Source organism: Protobothrops mucrosquamatus, unplaced genomic scaffold (genome assembly GCF_001527695.2).
Source record: "Protobothrops mucrosquamatus isolate PMUCROS unplaced genomic scaffold, P.Mucros_1.0 scaffold114, whole genome shotgun sequence".
NCBI lineage: Eukaryota > Metazoa > Chordata > Lepidosauria > Squamata > Viperidae > Protobothrops > Protobothrops mucrosquamatus.
This window is the reverse complement of record NW_015386486.1, coordinates 520377-535124: the sequence shown is the minus strand read 5'-3', so window position 1 is coordinate 535124 and position 14748 is coordinate 520377. Positions and strand designations below refer to the sequence as shown.

The 14748-nt window shown below is 37.8% G+C and overlaps 2 protein-coding genes across 3 annotated transcripts in view; both read right to left on the bottom strand.

Moving 5' to 3' along the window:
- Positions 1-8993, bottom strand: part of SNX14 (sorting nexin 14) — a 39329-nt gene extending 30336 nt beyond the window's left edge. Inside the window, exons 1-6 of the mRNA XM_015812865.1 lie at positions 8854-8993; positions 6346-6466; positions 3826-3902; positions 3664-3742; positions 3088-3131; positions 427-514 (exon numbers count right to left, since the gene is read on the bottom strand). Coding sequence (XP_015668351.1) covers positions 427-514; positions 3088-3131; positions 3664-3742; positions 3826-3902; positions 6346-6466; positions 8854-8993 — 549 coding nt within the window. The remainder of the gene's footprint in view (positions 1-426; positions 515-3087; positions 3132-3663; positions 3743-3825; positions 3903-6345; positions 6467-8853) is intronic.
- Positions 8994-13493: 4500 nt separating this feature from the next.
- The window catches only part of SYNCRIP (synaptotagmin binding cytoplasmic RNA interacting protein), a 22077-nt gene continuing 20822 nt past the window's right edge, over positions 13494-14748 (bottom strand). For both annotated transcript variants that reach the window (XM_015812860.1, XM_015812861.1), the window contains exon 12: positions 13494-14748. This exon is cut by the window's right edge. The gene's annotated coding sequence lies outside the window, so the exon portion shown is untranslated.

Genomic DNA, 14748 nt, shown 5'->3' with positions numbered 1-14748 from the left:
TTTTTTGGTCATCAAGATTTTGACACCTTGCTAGGCGATTGGTGGTACTCGGATGTTGCCATATCCTAAAAGTGGTACAATTGGTGAAAAGGTTGAAAAGCCCTGGCCTATAGCACTTTGTCAAGATCTTGGAAAATTAGGGATTTATTAAGAATTATTTTGGAGCTATTTTGCAAACTTCATAAAAGCATTCAGAAGAGATGAACAACTATCTCTTTATAGTTCATAAAAACTTATCATTAAATACTTTTCACTTCTCTACTAAACTAACTTTTTCCAAAGTTTTTTTTAAAGAATTACACAAGTATTAAATGAATATAAAACAATTATGTTTACAATGAGATAATCTCTTAAATATTTTTTAGTATGCCTATGCCTCAAAGCATTAATTAAATACAATATCGATCCCATCATTGTGTTTCTCACCTTGTAAATTCTGCGAAGTAACACAGATGCAAAAAATCGTAATGTTACTCTTAGTTCATCCACGGATGATTCATCATCAGTTATCTCTCTATAGAATTTCAAAACAAAATGTAGCTCCATCTTAGTTTGGCTACGCTTTGGTTAGCTTAATTTTATTAAACAATAATAGTAGTTTTATTTTAGGTTTACATTAGTTTGTGGACTTTTTCTTCGTATACATTTTCTAATCTTTATATTATTTCCTGTGTCTCTTATCTATAAATCAACAAGCCTATGATATTCTGAGGTCTATAAACATAAATACTAATACTAATAATTTGAGAACTTTACTCAAATATTCAAAATTTTGAAAAAATTCATAAGTGCGTTCAGAATAACATAATTCTTGCTAACAGTTTTGGGGTCCTTTCGACTTTTGTTTGAGGATCAGTCATAGCTCTCTTCTTACCCATCATGCAGATCCTCAGAGCTGCCAAGGCTCAGAGACCGATATATATGTGGGAGGTCAGGAAATGGCTCTTTAACCACTTCCTTCCAGAGAAAGCCATGGCAGCACCTTACCAACCATGGCAATTTTCAACACACATCCCATAATATTCCATAAGATACATGCCAAGATTGCACCACCAACTGTGGATTACTTGTTGCTGTATCTAGTCCAGTGATGGCGAACCTTTTAGAGACCGAGTGCCCAAAAACCGCCCCGCCTCCCCCGCTCTGCGCCCCACCCACCCACATGGTCACCCACCACCTCCACAGCCCACCGCAGCAGATTGCCCAGGTAGCCCAGCAGCACCATGGCGGCCATGCCGTCCGCCCATGCCCTGCAGCATCATCTGTGTGTGACAGGGCGTGAGGGCAGAGTCTTGTCCCCGCTGCCTGGCTGCCATGCCCTTGGCTGTGCTGCTCTGCGCGCACCGCGCTCGGGGGCAAGTCTCCGGAGGGCTGCTGATGATGAGGGGGCCGTGGGGGGAGGCGGGGCTGGGGTGACGATGCACGTGCCCACAGAGAGGGCTCTGAGTGCCACCTCTGGCATGCGTGCCATAGGTTCGCCACCACTGATCTAGTCTGTGAATGTGAATGCAGAAAAAAAATAAAGGAAGAGCAGGTCTGCCACTGTCAGTACTGATTTCTTTGAACAATCACTCCACGGAAGTAAAAATTTAAAAAATGACAGCAAAAAACCCTTCTCTCCCTCCATTCTCTGGCCATAGGAGAAATGGAGGGGTGTGTGGGAATGAGGTCTCCTCTCCTCTTTGAAGCAAGCAAAGCAGGGAGACGAACCCCATTGCAGTCAGATCTCCAATTCCAGAGCGATCATTCTATGGAACTGAAGAACTAGCAGGAGTAATTGAAACTACAGGGAGAGTTCCCCGCCCTGCCTCTCTCCTCCCGCATTTCTCATGCAAGCTACATCCTTATTTGCCTTTTGCTGAGGCAAATTAGAGATCAGAACAGTAGCCAGCACTTTTCCTGCAGTAACTTCCTCAAGAGCAGCACTTTAATATTGTCGTTAAGTGGAAGAATTCTGAGGAAGCCTTTGAAATGGTCTTCTAGCAGTTTTCACACTAAATTTTAATTTAACTTTATTTATTTTTTTTGCAAAGTTTAAACTTGAAAACTGGAACACTTACCAAACCTTACTAGGGAGCTTTGGAATTTAAGTTATACCTCAGATAATGGGATTATTCCCCTTTAATCAAAAATTTCTTTTATTTAGAAATTGAAGAAAATATCTATAGGTATTTAAAAATCAGACATAGATCAAAGGCACTGAGAGTTGGAATAAAAAGCTGAAAATCTAATGTAGCTCAAAATGAAAAAAAAGGAACTTTAAACAGGAAAAAAACTATAAATAAACAAAATTCTGCATCGCCCAGGATCCTGTCTTGTAACTAAGAATTGCCAACTCCCATCAAAACCAATTCTGAAGAATCCCTGCCCCAAACATATAAGTATTTTGACATACTTGTATTTGCCTCAGTAATGCATGGACGATATTCGTGACCATGCTTCCAAGAACAGGCAAAATCAGGACAAAAAAGTTAAATACTAATTAAACTAACAATAAAAATCAATTGCTTATAAAGTTATCCTATCAACATACATATATACTCTATCTATTCTACACACACAAGTTTCTGGCTCACACTCAAAATACCAATATATAGACAGGAAAAGGGAAAAAAGCTTGCATTTAGTATCCGTAAAGTTAAGTGTTCTTAATTCTGTAGTAAGTCCTACTGGATGTCATGGATTTTATCCCCAGAGAAGTATACATACTGGACAAGAGCTGGTAACACTTGCGAGTGATTAGTTTTACTGCTATTATTTTGTTGTTTTTATTCTTGGGTTGTGAGCTGCTTAGAATTTATTTAAGATGGGCAGACATGTAAATGCTTTATGTAAACAAATAAAGATGGAGGCAGAAATACAAAAATAGTCACGTGAAAATAAAACTGAAGTCAGAATTTAAAGAGTCAAATATCACCACACAAGCAAGACCTTACAATATAATTTGACTTAAGGTACAAATTGACCTGGGAGGGGGGGGGAGGAGGGAGGAATGTGTAACTCAATTAAACCTAAAAGTAAGACAACAAAATACTGTTTTAGGAAGGTCAGATGGAATTTCAAAGGCAAATTACATAAGAATCTTACCTGTACCAAGGATAAATAAAGTTTTCTAGTACTAGCTCAAACATCTGCAAACAAGTAAAATAATTAAGACATGTATGCCACAAAATAGCCAACAATAATACTTAGTGCATATAAATATGCAAGAGAACTAAACAGAGAATATTTTTCACTCCATACTTGGTAGTTCAAGTTGCTTGTTCATGAGATAACCATGGACATGGTATGCAACTGAAGGATATATTCCATAACATACATAACAACAATGGCTACCCTGCATCTATTTTCATAGTTATAGGTTCAAGAGTACAGCTAGGTAAATTCTCGCAAGTATTGTTTATGAGACACTTGAATAATAGCACGTAGATTTTCTAATGCTGTTACATTATCAGCAGCCAGAAAGAATTAACTATCTACCAGGTAACAACTGTAAAAATAATGAAAACTGTTGTTCATCTTGGGACTTAGAAAATAAGACAGAAATATTTGTATTTAAGCATTTTTAGAAGAACAGCAATTGATACTGCTGCAATAAAAAACCTCTGATTTAAAAAAATGAGTAACATGAGTTATCTAAAACTGGTGATGCTAAACAATTACCTCTGATAAGGAAGTATCAACTTTAGAAGGAACTTTCAGGCCCAACCAAGGCTGATAATCTTCTAGTAGCGATGCATGTCTATAGAAACAACAACAAAAATATTCCATTCATCTTTATTAAGTTATGAAAATATAATTACCTCCCAAAATATTTTAACTCACCCATGTCTACTACATTTGATATCTCCACATATAGCACAACTGCCATTCTGGGAAGATTGTTCTTGCAATTTTAATTGCTAAAAGCAAAACACAGAAAGAAATTCATTCTTCAGTATACTAGGAAAATAGCTATCCATTTCAAGGGGGTTTTTTTTGGTAACAAAACTGATCAAACTTTATCAGTTGTGGAAGTGAGGAAATGCAATTATAGGTAGTCCTCGACTTACAACAGTTCATTTAGTGACCATTCAAAGTTACAAAGCCACTGAAAAAAGTGACTTATGACCATTTTTCACACTTATGACCCAACGTCCCCACGGTGACGTGATTTACATTCGGATGCTTGACAACTGACTCACATTTATGATGGTTGCAGTGTCCCGGACTCATGTGATGACCTCTTTTGTGACCTTCTGAGAAGCAAAGTCAATGGGGAAACCAGATTCACTTAACAACCTTGTTTCTAATTTAAGAACTCCAGTGATTCACTTAAGAAATGTGGTGAGAAAAGTCATAAAATGGGGCAAAACTCACTTGATAAGTGTCTCACTTAACAACATAAATGTTGGGCTCAGTTATGGTTGTAAGTTGAAGACTATCTGTACAGTATGGAAAAAAACAGAAAATATTCCCCTAGCATAAATATATTTTGAAAGACATTAGCTAGAAAGTTCAGTTAATTTACACTGAAGCAATTCTCAAATGTATAGAGCAGTGGTGGCGAACCTATGGCACGCTGCCAGAGGCGGCACTCAGAGCTGTCTCTGTGGGCACGCACGCCGTCGCCTCAGCCCCACCACCCCCCAGTCACCAGCAGCCCCCCCCCAGAAAGTTGCTCCGGTCATAGCCTGTGCGGAGCAGCTCAGCCAAGGACATGGCAGCCAGGCAGCGGGGACAAGACATCGCCCTCGCACCCCATTGGGTGCAGATGATGCTGCGCGGTGCAGACAGAGAGCGTGGCCGCCATGACACTGCTGGGCCGCCTGGGAGATCTGCTGTGTGGGCCATGGAGGTGGTGGGTGGCCCTGTGGGCAGGAGAGGCAGGGCGAGGCAGGGGCGAGGCGGTTTTTGAGCACTCTAAAAGGTTCGCCATCACTGGTATAGAGTTTGGCTCCCACTTCAAAATGTCATTTCTCCTTCTCTTCTGCCTTCCCTTTCTCCCCATTAGTCCTTATTAGCTACTACTGAAAGACTAACTTTCCTATCAAGCCAACCAAATCAGGGAAATAGGAATTACTTTGGATAATGCTGCAAGTGAAAACTTTGCAAGTTCCCCCCCTTTTTAACACTACAGTTAGTTCTGGGTGTATTTGTTTAAAGCAGCAGTAATATCAAACCTTAGCTGAAAATACAGTTAGTCCTCAACTTACAACTATCAGTTTAGTGACAGTTTGAAGTTACAATGGGCCTGAAAAAAGTGACATGGTTATTTTTCACACTGTTGTAGCATCCCCATGGTCATGTGTATTTATGACGGTTGCTGCGTCCCAGGTGATCATAGGATCACCTCTTGCGACTTCTGACAAGCAAAGTCAATGGGGAAGCCAGATTCACTTAACAACCGTTTTAACTTTACTGCAGTGATTCACTTAACAATTGTGGCAAGAAAGGGTTTGAAATGGGAAAAGATCCACTTAGGTCACCTAGCAACATAAATTTGGGGGGTCACTTGCAGTCATAAGTCGAGGATACCTGTAAGCAGAAAAATACAAATTGCCTTAGAATCTCCCTCTTTCATTACAACTTCAAGTCACTTCTCCAGTCTCATAAGCTTGCCAGCACTACTCTCTTAACACCTACATCTGAAGACTCTTGTGTGCTTTTTTTAATATGCACGTTTCATAGCCTTTTTGTATGATCTAAAAATACAGAAAGCAAAATAAGGATGAACAATTTCTTCCTAGCCAAGATTTCTAAATATTAGTTCACTACTAGGTAATATATTCAGTAGTTATACAGTGAACTCAACAAAATAATTCTTTATATGTTATGAATATATCCTACCCAGTTAATCAATGAAAATCTATCAAATAATTTTAATTTAATTTAATTGATTAAAGGATAGTCTTACAATCAATTTTTTGAAAATGGTAAAAGAATGATTTTTTAAAAAAATGCCATTAAATCTATGAGTGAAATTAAACTAACTTTATTAAATCACAATGGCAAAATGGACTTCCTGTTCCCACTAGAAATCTTTACATATAGTATCAAAATTTGCCGAACAACTATGTTCAAATGTTTCAAAACATACAAGGGTGCAAAAGTAAAAGAAAATGTTTATTTAAAACAACTTTAACACAATAACAAGTTATTTCTCCAACTTTATTCTTCCTTTTAGATCAAGGATATACTTAATTTGCATCACTAGCAACTAAAAGTAATTACTAATGAATCGATCTAAAATGTCAGCTTCCCATTTAACATTTAAACATGCTGAAGCCTGCAGGGAACACAAGCAATATTTCACTAATGTCCATCATGAGGTACCAAAAGTACATTGTTAAAATTATACGTTACCTTGGATTTTTGTTTTATTGTAAACAGAATATTTGGTAAGAGGGTATCTGGTCCTAAGTAACAATAGAATGTTACAAATCCCGCCACAAAAGACCAGAAGATCATTAAGATGTGACGATACCTCAAAAGTAAAGGGAAAAATTACAATCCAACAGATAGTGCAAAATAACACAGCTCTGCCTCCAAATCTGGAATATTCAATGCCTACATGCCCAAAGTATAATAACATACCTATCAAAACAGTCATCCTGCATGGTACTTACTTTAGAAAGAGCACACTCAGGCCCAATAGGCCAATTTACAGAATGCTTTATTTATTAATATTTTTAAAGAGAAAATGTTACTTTGCTGTCCAGAGTCGTTCTGGATAGAGAGATGGGTGGCATATAAATTTGATAAATAAATAAATAAAAGTATTGTAGTTAGGAACATGCAAACATCATACATCAAGGAAGGAAGGAAAATGGCAACCAAAACCCAACTTTAGTTTTTTTTAAAAATCTATCTCCTCAGTGTAAGATTTCCAAAATGGATATAAATACTGTATTAAATATGAATTTGTCTTGAGTTCAAAAAAAGCTGGCAATTTTATGGGTTAGGGAAAAAGAAGGATTTGATGCTTTAGTTTCATTTCAGCAATCTAAGGGGAAATCTCTTTACAATAACCAAAAAGCAACTACTGGGATCATGCTGCAGATGGAATCGGTTAAGTCCTTTACACCTGGCCCTTACTCTTGATCCTTTCCTCTACTATTTCAGGAAGGAAAAAATTCCACATATACAAACCCACAATAAACCCTGGTTACACATCCCTATTTCTATCATTCCAAAGAGGTTGTTGCTCTAGGTTCGGATAAAAAGCAATTTAAGACAAGCAGGGGGAAATGGCAGGAAGCACTCAATTGTTAACCAGACCTTTTTTTGCTAATAGTGTAAACACATCTGCACTGTTTCACCTTGCCTTGGAGGCTATTATGTCTTGACAATTAAAATCAGAATAGCAGTTTACTTTAAAAAAAATTTTTAGCTATGCTTTCAAGACTCACAAGTCTGTTATTCCTTAACTGGTCCTCTCCAGATTCTGACAATGTACTTGTTATCTGAATTTTATTTTGTTTTGCATACAGTATGACCACAGCTTATAAATAAGATTTCCTCTACCTGGCATTAACAGATGTATAAACTATAACTCTTATTAGTCTTCTAAAACAGCTATACTGTAAATAAATATTAAAATTCCCTAGTGTTGACATCCATTGTTTTAACCAACTTCTTCATATCTCTCAGTAAGAACAATTCATACTGTCCTTTTTTTCTAAAAGGAACTTTTGAAGTGTAACTGAAAAGAAAACCAGCCTTGTTTATATTGGAACAATTCAATCAATCAATCAATCAGAATAGAGCTGGAAGAGACCTTGGAGGTCTTCTAGTCCAACCCCCTGCTCAAGCAGCAGACCCTATACCATCACAGACAGGTGGCTGTCCAGTCTCTTCTTAAACACCTCCAGTGATGAAGCATCTACAATGTCTGAAGGCAAGCTGTTTCACTGGTAAATTATAAATCCCTCCTTCACATCAAAATGTTTATAAGTGGATTATGTACACTGAGACAAAAAGTGAAATTAACTGGACTCCTTTAGAAAGTTGGTAAGAAGAAAAACAATCATACATGTTTATGTTTATGCCTTCTACCTGCCTGAATCATGCTAAAAGGAAGAGCATAAACATATGGTAAGAAATTAGTAACTTGGATAATTGACTGGGGTTGGTGAAAACAATGTGTGCTATGCTCGAGTTACATGTACAGTACGGTAAACTGAAGGGCTGGGAGAAGGGAAAACAATCCAGCCACTTCCATGTCAGTGTATCTAATCTTATTGGCCTCCAATTCTTACTTGGCCAGGGGTTCTTGATGAGTGAGCCAGAGCCCCCTGGAAATCACATTTAAAAAGAACAAAAAATAACCCAATCACACTTGCAACAGTAAAGTAGGGCATTACCAAAACTGGTTCTGAGCTTTACTCCTCATTTTCCAGAGCAAGTCCTACAACTACAGTTCCACAACATTCAATAACTCTGTGGTATATATTATGATGGTGGTGGGAATAAAACTTATAAAAGTAACATATCTTTCTTTCCCAACCTCAATAGAATTATTTCCTTTGTGGGGGGCGGGGGCTGTGGCACAGATCCACTGACTTTTAGGGGATCGCAGCGCTACATACTTTGAGAACCACTGGGTAACTTATATGGTTCCCGTGGCATCCCAGTCATATCAAAAGGCAAGCCCTCTTTTGCCTCTTGTTTTAGAAAGCCATCACATCTTCCCCTTCTTCATCCTATCAAAAAGTATCGTTTTCCTTCTCGAGTTATATCCTCCTCCATCGCCCCGTAGGGAGAAGCTGCGCCAGCAACACATGTAACCAAGTCCAAGCCACCTCGCTCATATCGGCCAGCATCACCGCCGCAACGGGGGGACCCGGACCCCAGGCGGGCTTCTCTCCTTACCGGCTGAGCAGGAGCGTTGCCACACTGAACCCCAAAAAGATACAGCAAAACAAAGGGTATTGCCGGCAGGTCTCGCGCAGAAAGTCCACCCGGCGCGCGCGCTGGCACAGCCTCTCCACGGCCGCGCGTGCCCACCTCATCCTGGAGGATGGGGGGGGACCGCGCCCCCAGCTTCAGCTTGACCCAAGGATCCCCAGGCGCTCCGTAGCACACTTGAAGGGACCGAAAGCCCCTGCCTTCCGGTTTCCACCACTCGAGCCTTTTGCATCACGTGGCGGAGGGCTAGACCAATAGCGTCGCTTCTCCTGGGCGGAAGATAATCCTCGCCGGCCCCGAAGCCGTTCTTGGCTTACTTTCCTCTCCCGTTCCCTTAGTTATCGCCCATAAACCGCTGCTTGAAAGAAGCGGAGTTCGGTCGTTTCTTTGATTCTTCTCGCGATCTCTCAAGTTGCAAAAGCTATCGACCAAACAAGAAGGGGCAGAACGGAATATAAGGAGGCACTTCCGCCCTTACCGTGACTCTTAGATTGCCCTTTAGCCTGGAGGAAATAAAGCCGATTAAAATGGCGGCGTCAATCGTTCCCCAGATGCCCGGAACGCCGAACCTCCCGCTTTCTGTTGGATGGAAGCCTTGAAACTCTTAAAAACGCGGCGGCTCCCTCCCGAACCGAAGGCTTCTTCCCTCAAGATATGCCTGGGCTTGATTGCAGTGTATCCTGCCCGCAAATCCATTGCAGAAAGATGGTTTTTCAGCAGGGATAGGAAACTTGGGGACCAGATGTTGCTGAATATCAATTCCAATTTTCGTTCGTTTGCAGCCGATATGGCAAATATTGAGGGAAGCTGACAGTTATACTTAAGCAATCCCTGGAGTATACCGTTCCCGTTCATCACTTCCGATGCAAACCAGTTGGACGTCACCAGCGATAAATTGCATTCACCTGCTCCGCTAATGCGTGCGGCTACATAATTAGCTGGTTATCGAGGACACGGAGCAGGCTTCCAAGAGACTGGTTATTAACGTCTTTCTTGATAAAGTGCTTATGTGAGTTTGCTGACCAATTGACATTTGTTTGATTTTACTGCTAAGTCGCTGTTCTAGATTAATTTAAAGCTGGCTACAAGCTACAAGCCTGTTTACTGGATGAACTCTGCTAAAACAAAGTCGGTTACAATTTGCAAGCCCCTTATTCTTTCCTGGCTATAATGGGAGACAGCTGCTGTGTTTTAAGGCAGTTTTATCACGCACATCCCAGGACTCTTTCCCCCAATGATATACTGTATATTATACCCTAGAAACCTCTCAGCTGAGCTAAATAGAAATGAATATAATCGGACTACATAATGGATCTCCCAAAAATTTCCAAGTCCATTTCTATATCTTTAAAACCATGAACAATTTGGGTTGTAAATATTTAAAGGAATATATTTTTAAAATATTTTCCTGACCCAAATGGAGATTTCTGGACGTTTCTGACATGCCCCTTATCCAATGAAATTATATGCACGGGAACAGCCTTCTCTATGGGCAACTCCATTTATGGAAAGTCTTGAGTTATTAATGCTGAAAGTATAACCCTCCTTCTCTAAGGTATTAAAATGTATTTGAAACTTTTTTGAGTTTTGTGTTTTAAAGCTTAAGTAACTGCATTATATAGAAAGATGGTTTTTATGTCATGTGTTTGTGCTAGGATGTATTCCTTTAATAATGTCATCTATAAGGCTAACTACTATTATTGTGCAAATCAAAACTAATATGAAATTAAATTGCAGGAAAAATAGCTTCTTAACATTTTGATAAACCTAATTTGGCTTGCTATGCAGTGTGACCTGGATCATTATAAGTAAAAAAAAAAAATCTTTTTAAGCTTCAGTTTTGTGGCATGAACAAAAAGCATAGAACTCATTATCATGTGATATTCCCACAATCGTCTAACCCAGGGGTGTCAAACTCACAATGTCACGTGACGTGTCGATGTGTCGTGAATTTTTTTCCCATTGCCAGCAATGGGGTGGGCGCTGTTTCGCCATGATGCATCCGGCCCGTGGGCAGGCAGTTTGACACCCCTACTCTAACCCATTCCTTTAGATATTAAGTCAATAGGTTATTTTAACAAAGTATACACATTTTGTACTTTAGCTTGCAATGAAATAGTCAATATCCAACAAAAATTAAATGTAGTTTCAGAATTAAACTACTAAGTATAAATGCAAACTATACAAAATGACCACCCCCACAGAGCAAATGAGTTTCATCTAAATAGTCTTAGAAAAAGTAATCCAAGTATGGTTATTCTTGGCACAACCATCCAAATGTCTGTGCATGTAAATTTTCTCATGTACGATGTCCCAGCCTTGTAATCCCACTACAAATAAGGGCTTTGGTACTGGCATGGAATTGATGATTCCGTTTGGAATATAGTACATTATTAAAACAGTTATGTTCTGCATTCAAGAAAGAGTCCTCGTATATTAATATTCTATGAATGCTTTTCTATTCCTAGGTTAATCTATATAGATCACATTTAGAAACCATTGATCTCCCTCACAGAACACTTCTGGGTGGTGTATACATAGGCATAAAAACACAAAAGCTATATATCTCACAGAGGTATCTTACAAAAGCTATATATCTCACAAGCAGGGTAAGTGCTTCAGCAAGTTAGCTCTCTCTACAGCTATGTGGGGAAGCACAGCCAGGTCTACAGATCTTTCCAAAAGGCCATGAATGGAAGCTCACCTTGCTTCTGGGACAACATTTCAAAGGGCAATTTGCATCATTTTGCCCCCAATCTCTGTATCTGTGAATTCATGGACATTTTCAAATTGAATGTGAGTTAGTGTGCTTGGCAGAATAATACTGGCAAATTTTCATTTTTCCCATCTTTTGTCTGCAGATGGGTTAAAATGGAGGAATTCCTTTTTAGAATTTTATATCACCTGTTTTAACTCAATCATACCGAAATCTTATTACCTACTTACCTCCGTTGTCTGTGCACAACCTCTTCAGAATACCAGACAATCATACTAACATATCCCTATTCTAGAACGGTATGTGAATATTAGGATTAAATATGTATGACATTAATCATTTAATATTAACTTTATGTTTCTGAGTGTTCAACACATGTACTATTCCTAGAATTCCAAGTCTTTTTTTGGGGGGGGGAGGGAGCAGTATACACTTCATATAACATCTTGAAGTTTTGTTCTAAAAAGTATTAACAAGTGTAATACTTTCACTGGAATACTATGGCATAACACAACTATAGTAAATACAATATCACAGGTTTTTTTGTAGCAATTAAATCCAACAAAACTCATTGCTTGATTAAATATAGTATCCAGTTAGTCATTCATATTTAACTTATAAGTAAATACTGATTCTAATCTCAAGAGTAAGTTGTACGATCTTAAATCAATTTACAACTATTTCATTTTTAACGAATATCTTTTTTTTAATAATTTGAGTTTCATTTCCAATGTGTGATTTTTTCCCATCTTTTACTGTAATAAAGTATGCTTAACATCACCCCTATTTACTTCATAGAACATAACTTTTTACCAAGGACTATCAAAAGTATATGCATACTTTTTTACAGTTTTCTTTAAAAGCCATCTTTGAAGGGCAAACAGAATTTCAGGATACCTTTATGTAGTTGACAATTCTCAGTTAATGATTTCTTGTCAGAATATTCTTTAACGACTGTCTTAAATTGTGCTTAATTTTTGATGATCATGTCAATACATGACAAACTATTCAAATAGTGGCAATTGCCCCTGTCTAATATATAAGCCCTGGGATTTCCAGATTTTTTTCCACTTCAGCCAAACTTAGTTATATACTACCTGTGATTAAAAGTACTTATTAGAGTATAAACCAGACATGTCAAACTCACGACGTCATATAACATCACGCAACGTATTGGGACGGTTTTGCCATTGCCAGCAATGAGGTGGGCACGGCTTCCTGATGACATGTCCGGCCCACGGGCTGGCAGTTTGACACCCCCGGTATTAACAATCAAATTTAGTTTACTCATCACTTCTTATATTCACTGTTTGCAAATATTGTTGCTTATCAAGTTCACTTTAGTTCAGCTATATGCTATGTAATGTAGACTGTAAAGTCTAGAATAATTGCTTTAAACATGAGTTCCAAGAAATACTATTTTTCATTAAAATAGACTAGTTCCAATCCTTAGTTTTCTGTAAGCTCTTCTATAAGCTTCAACAGTAACTTGCATAAGCTACTCAATTCTGGAACACAAATACCTTCATTAATATATAAGCTAACACAGAATTATATACCTCCAACATTTCTGCTGTAATACAATAGTAAACTTCTGTCTTAATATAACAGGATGTGTGATATTTCGTAAGCATCATATGCTGATAACTTCAATTAATGTTGATGTGATCTACAACAATGACATCCATCACGATCAATTAAGTGTTATCTAAAACCATATATCTATATATCCATTAGTGAAGTATCATTTCCTTTACATATTCAATTTTAAAACTTTCAAAATTAACATTTTCTCTTAAAAGATCATTTTTTCCACAATACAAGTTTCCACATGCATTTTACTGTAGCTTTTATCATTATACTGTTAAAAAAACTGCACCAATGTCAGAACAGTGCAAATAATGTTTAATTGTAAAAGTCAGAATGGCTTGAATTCATAATTATTCGAGAACACTGTCAAGATTCTGTTACTTATTACTCACCATTTCTTACAAACTCTACAGGTAAGTCAATTCCAGTCCATTTTGACATGTATCCTATAGCCCACCTTATCTTGTGGATGCGTGATTACAATTTCAGCTTCCATGTTATTGTAAAATTTCATTTTTCATCTGCATCAATATTTGTTCTGAATAAATAATCATTTACTTCCCCCCATCAAAATCAGTCATGCTTGAAAACTTTTAAGAAGTTTGTTTTTCAGCAATGCAAGGGATTTGGAAGATCCAAAGTAAGATGGTTTTCCCTCTTTCTAAAATTCCTATAAAGAATCAGGTCAGATTTGGCATGAACACCTTGACAGTGCTCTTCATTAAACCATGACAGTAAAGATGCCAGTTGGCACTACAACCTCATTGAAGGGAGCATTTCAACTTCCTTGGCACTGGGATTGCCAATACCAAGGATTACAATGAAATCAAAATTTAAGGCTACATTTAGCAAACCTAAATTCCATAAACCTCATCCTATCAAGTTTAAGATTTTAGAAGCTGATGCAACACTCATATTTCTTATTCAAATATGGAAAGTAGAACTTTACCATGGGCAGCATATGAAACTGTGGCAATAGGTGTTTCATTAAGCAATGACTTTTTACCATCAGCCACTTAGCTTTTCTCTTAACTAGCAAGGCACATTTACATATTCCCATGAATACTTGACAAATTTTAAATTACACTTTATGTCCCAGCTATCCCAGTAATTGACATACAATATACTAAAATGGTTTATTAATATAACAAAAATTCAATTAATGTGAGAGACAGACTACTGGAAATGACTATTCTAAAAAATGTAAATACAAGTAAACATACTGAAATGTGTGCGCACGAGTTTTTAAACCAGAAGATTTCTGCACTAACACACATTTATATTAATGACACATAAAAAAAATAAAAACTTTATTACAAAAATAAGTTACACTTGCCTCCAGCTTACAGTATAAAACAATTTTATTTGCAGGAATGCAAAATGATTGTTTGCAATGAGCAATTTAACATATGACATCTATTTTTTTTTTAATTTTTTTCATTTACTGGGGAACTGGTGTGTATAAAACCTTAATTCGGTGTCTCAGATCTTATTGTGGTGCCTACAGGTAAGTAACAACTGCAGTATCCCTTTGGGGAAGGTATAACAAAAGC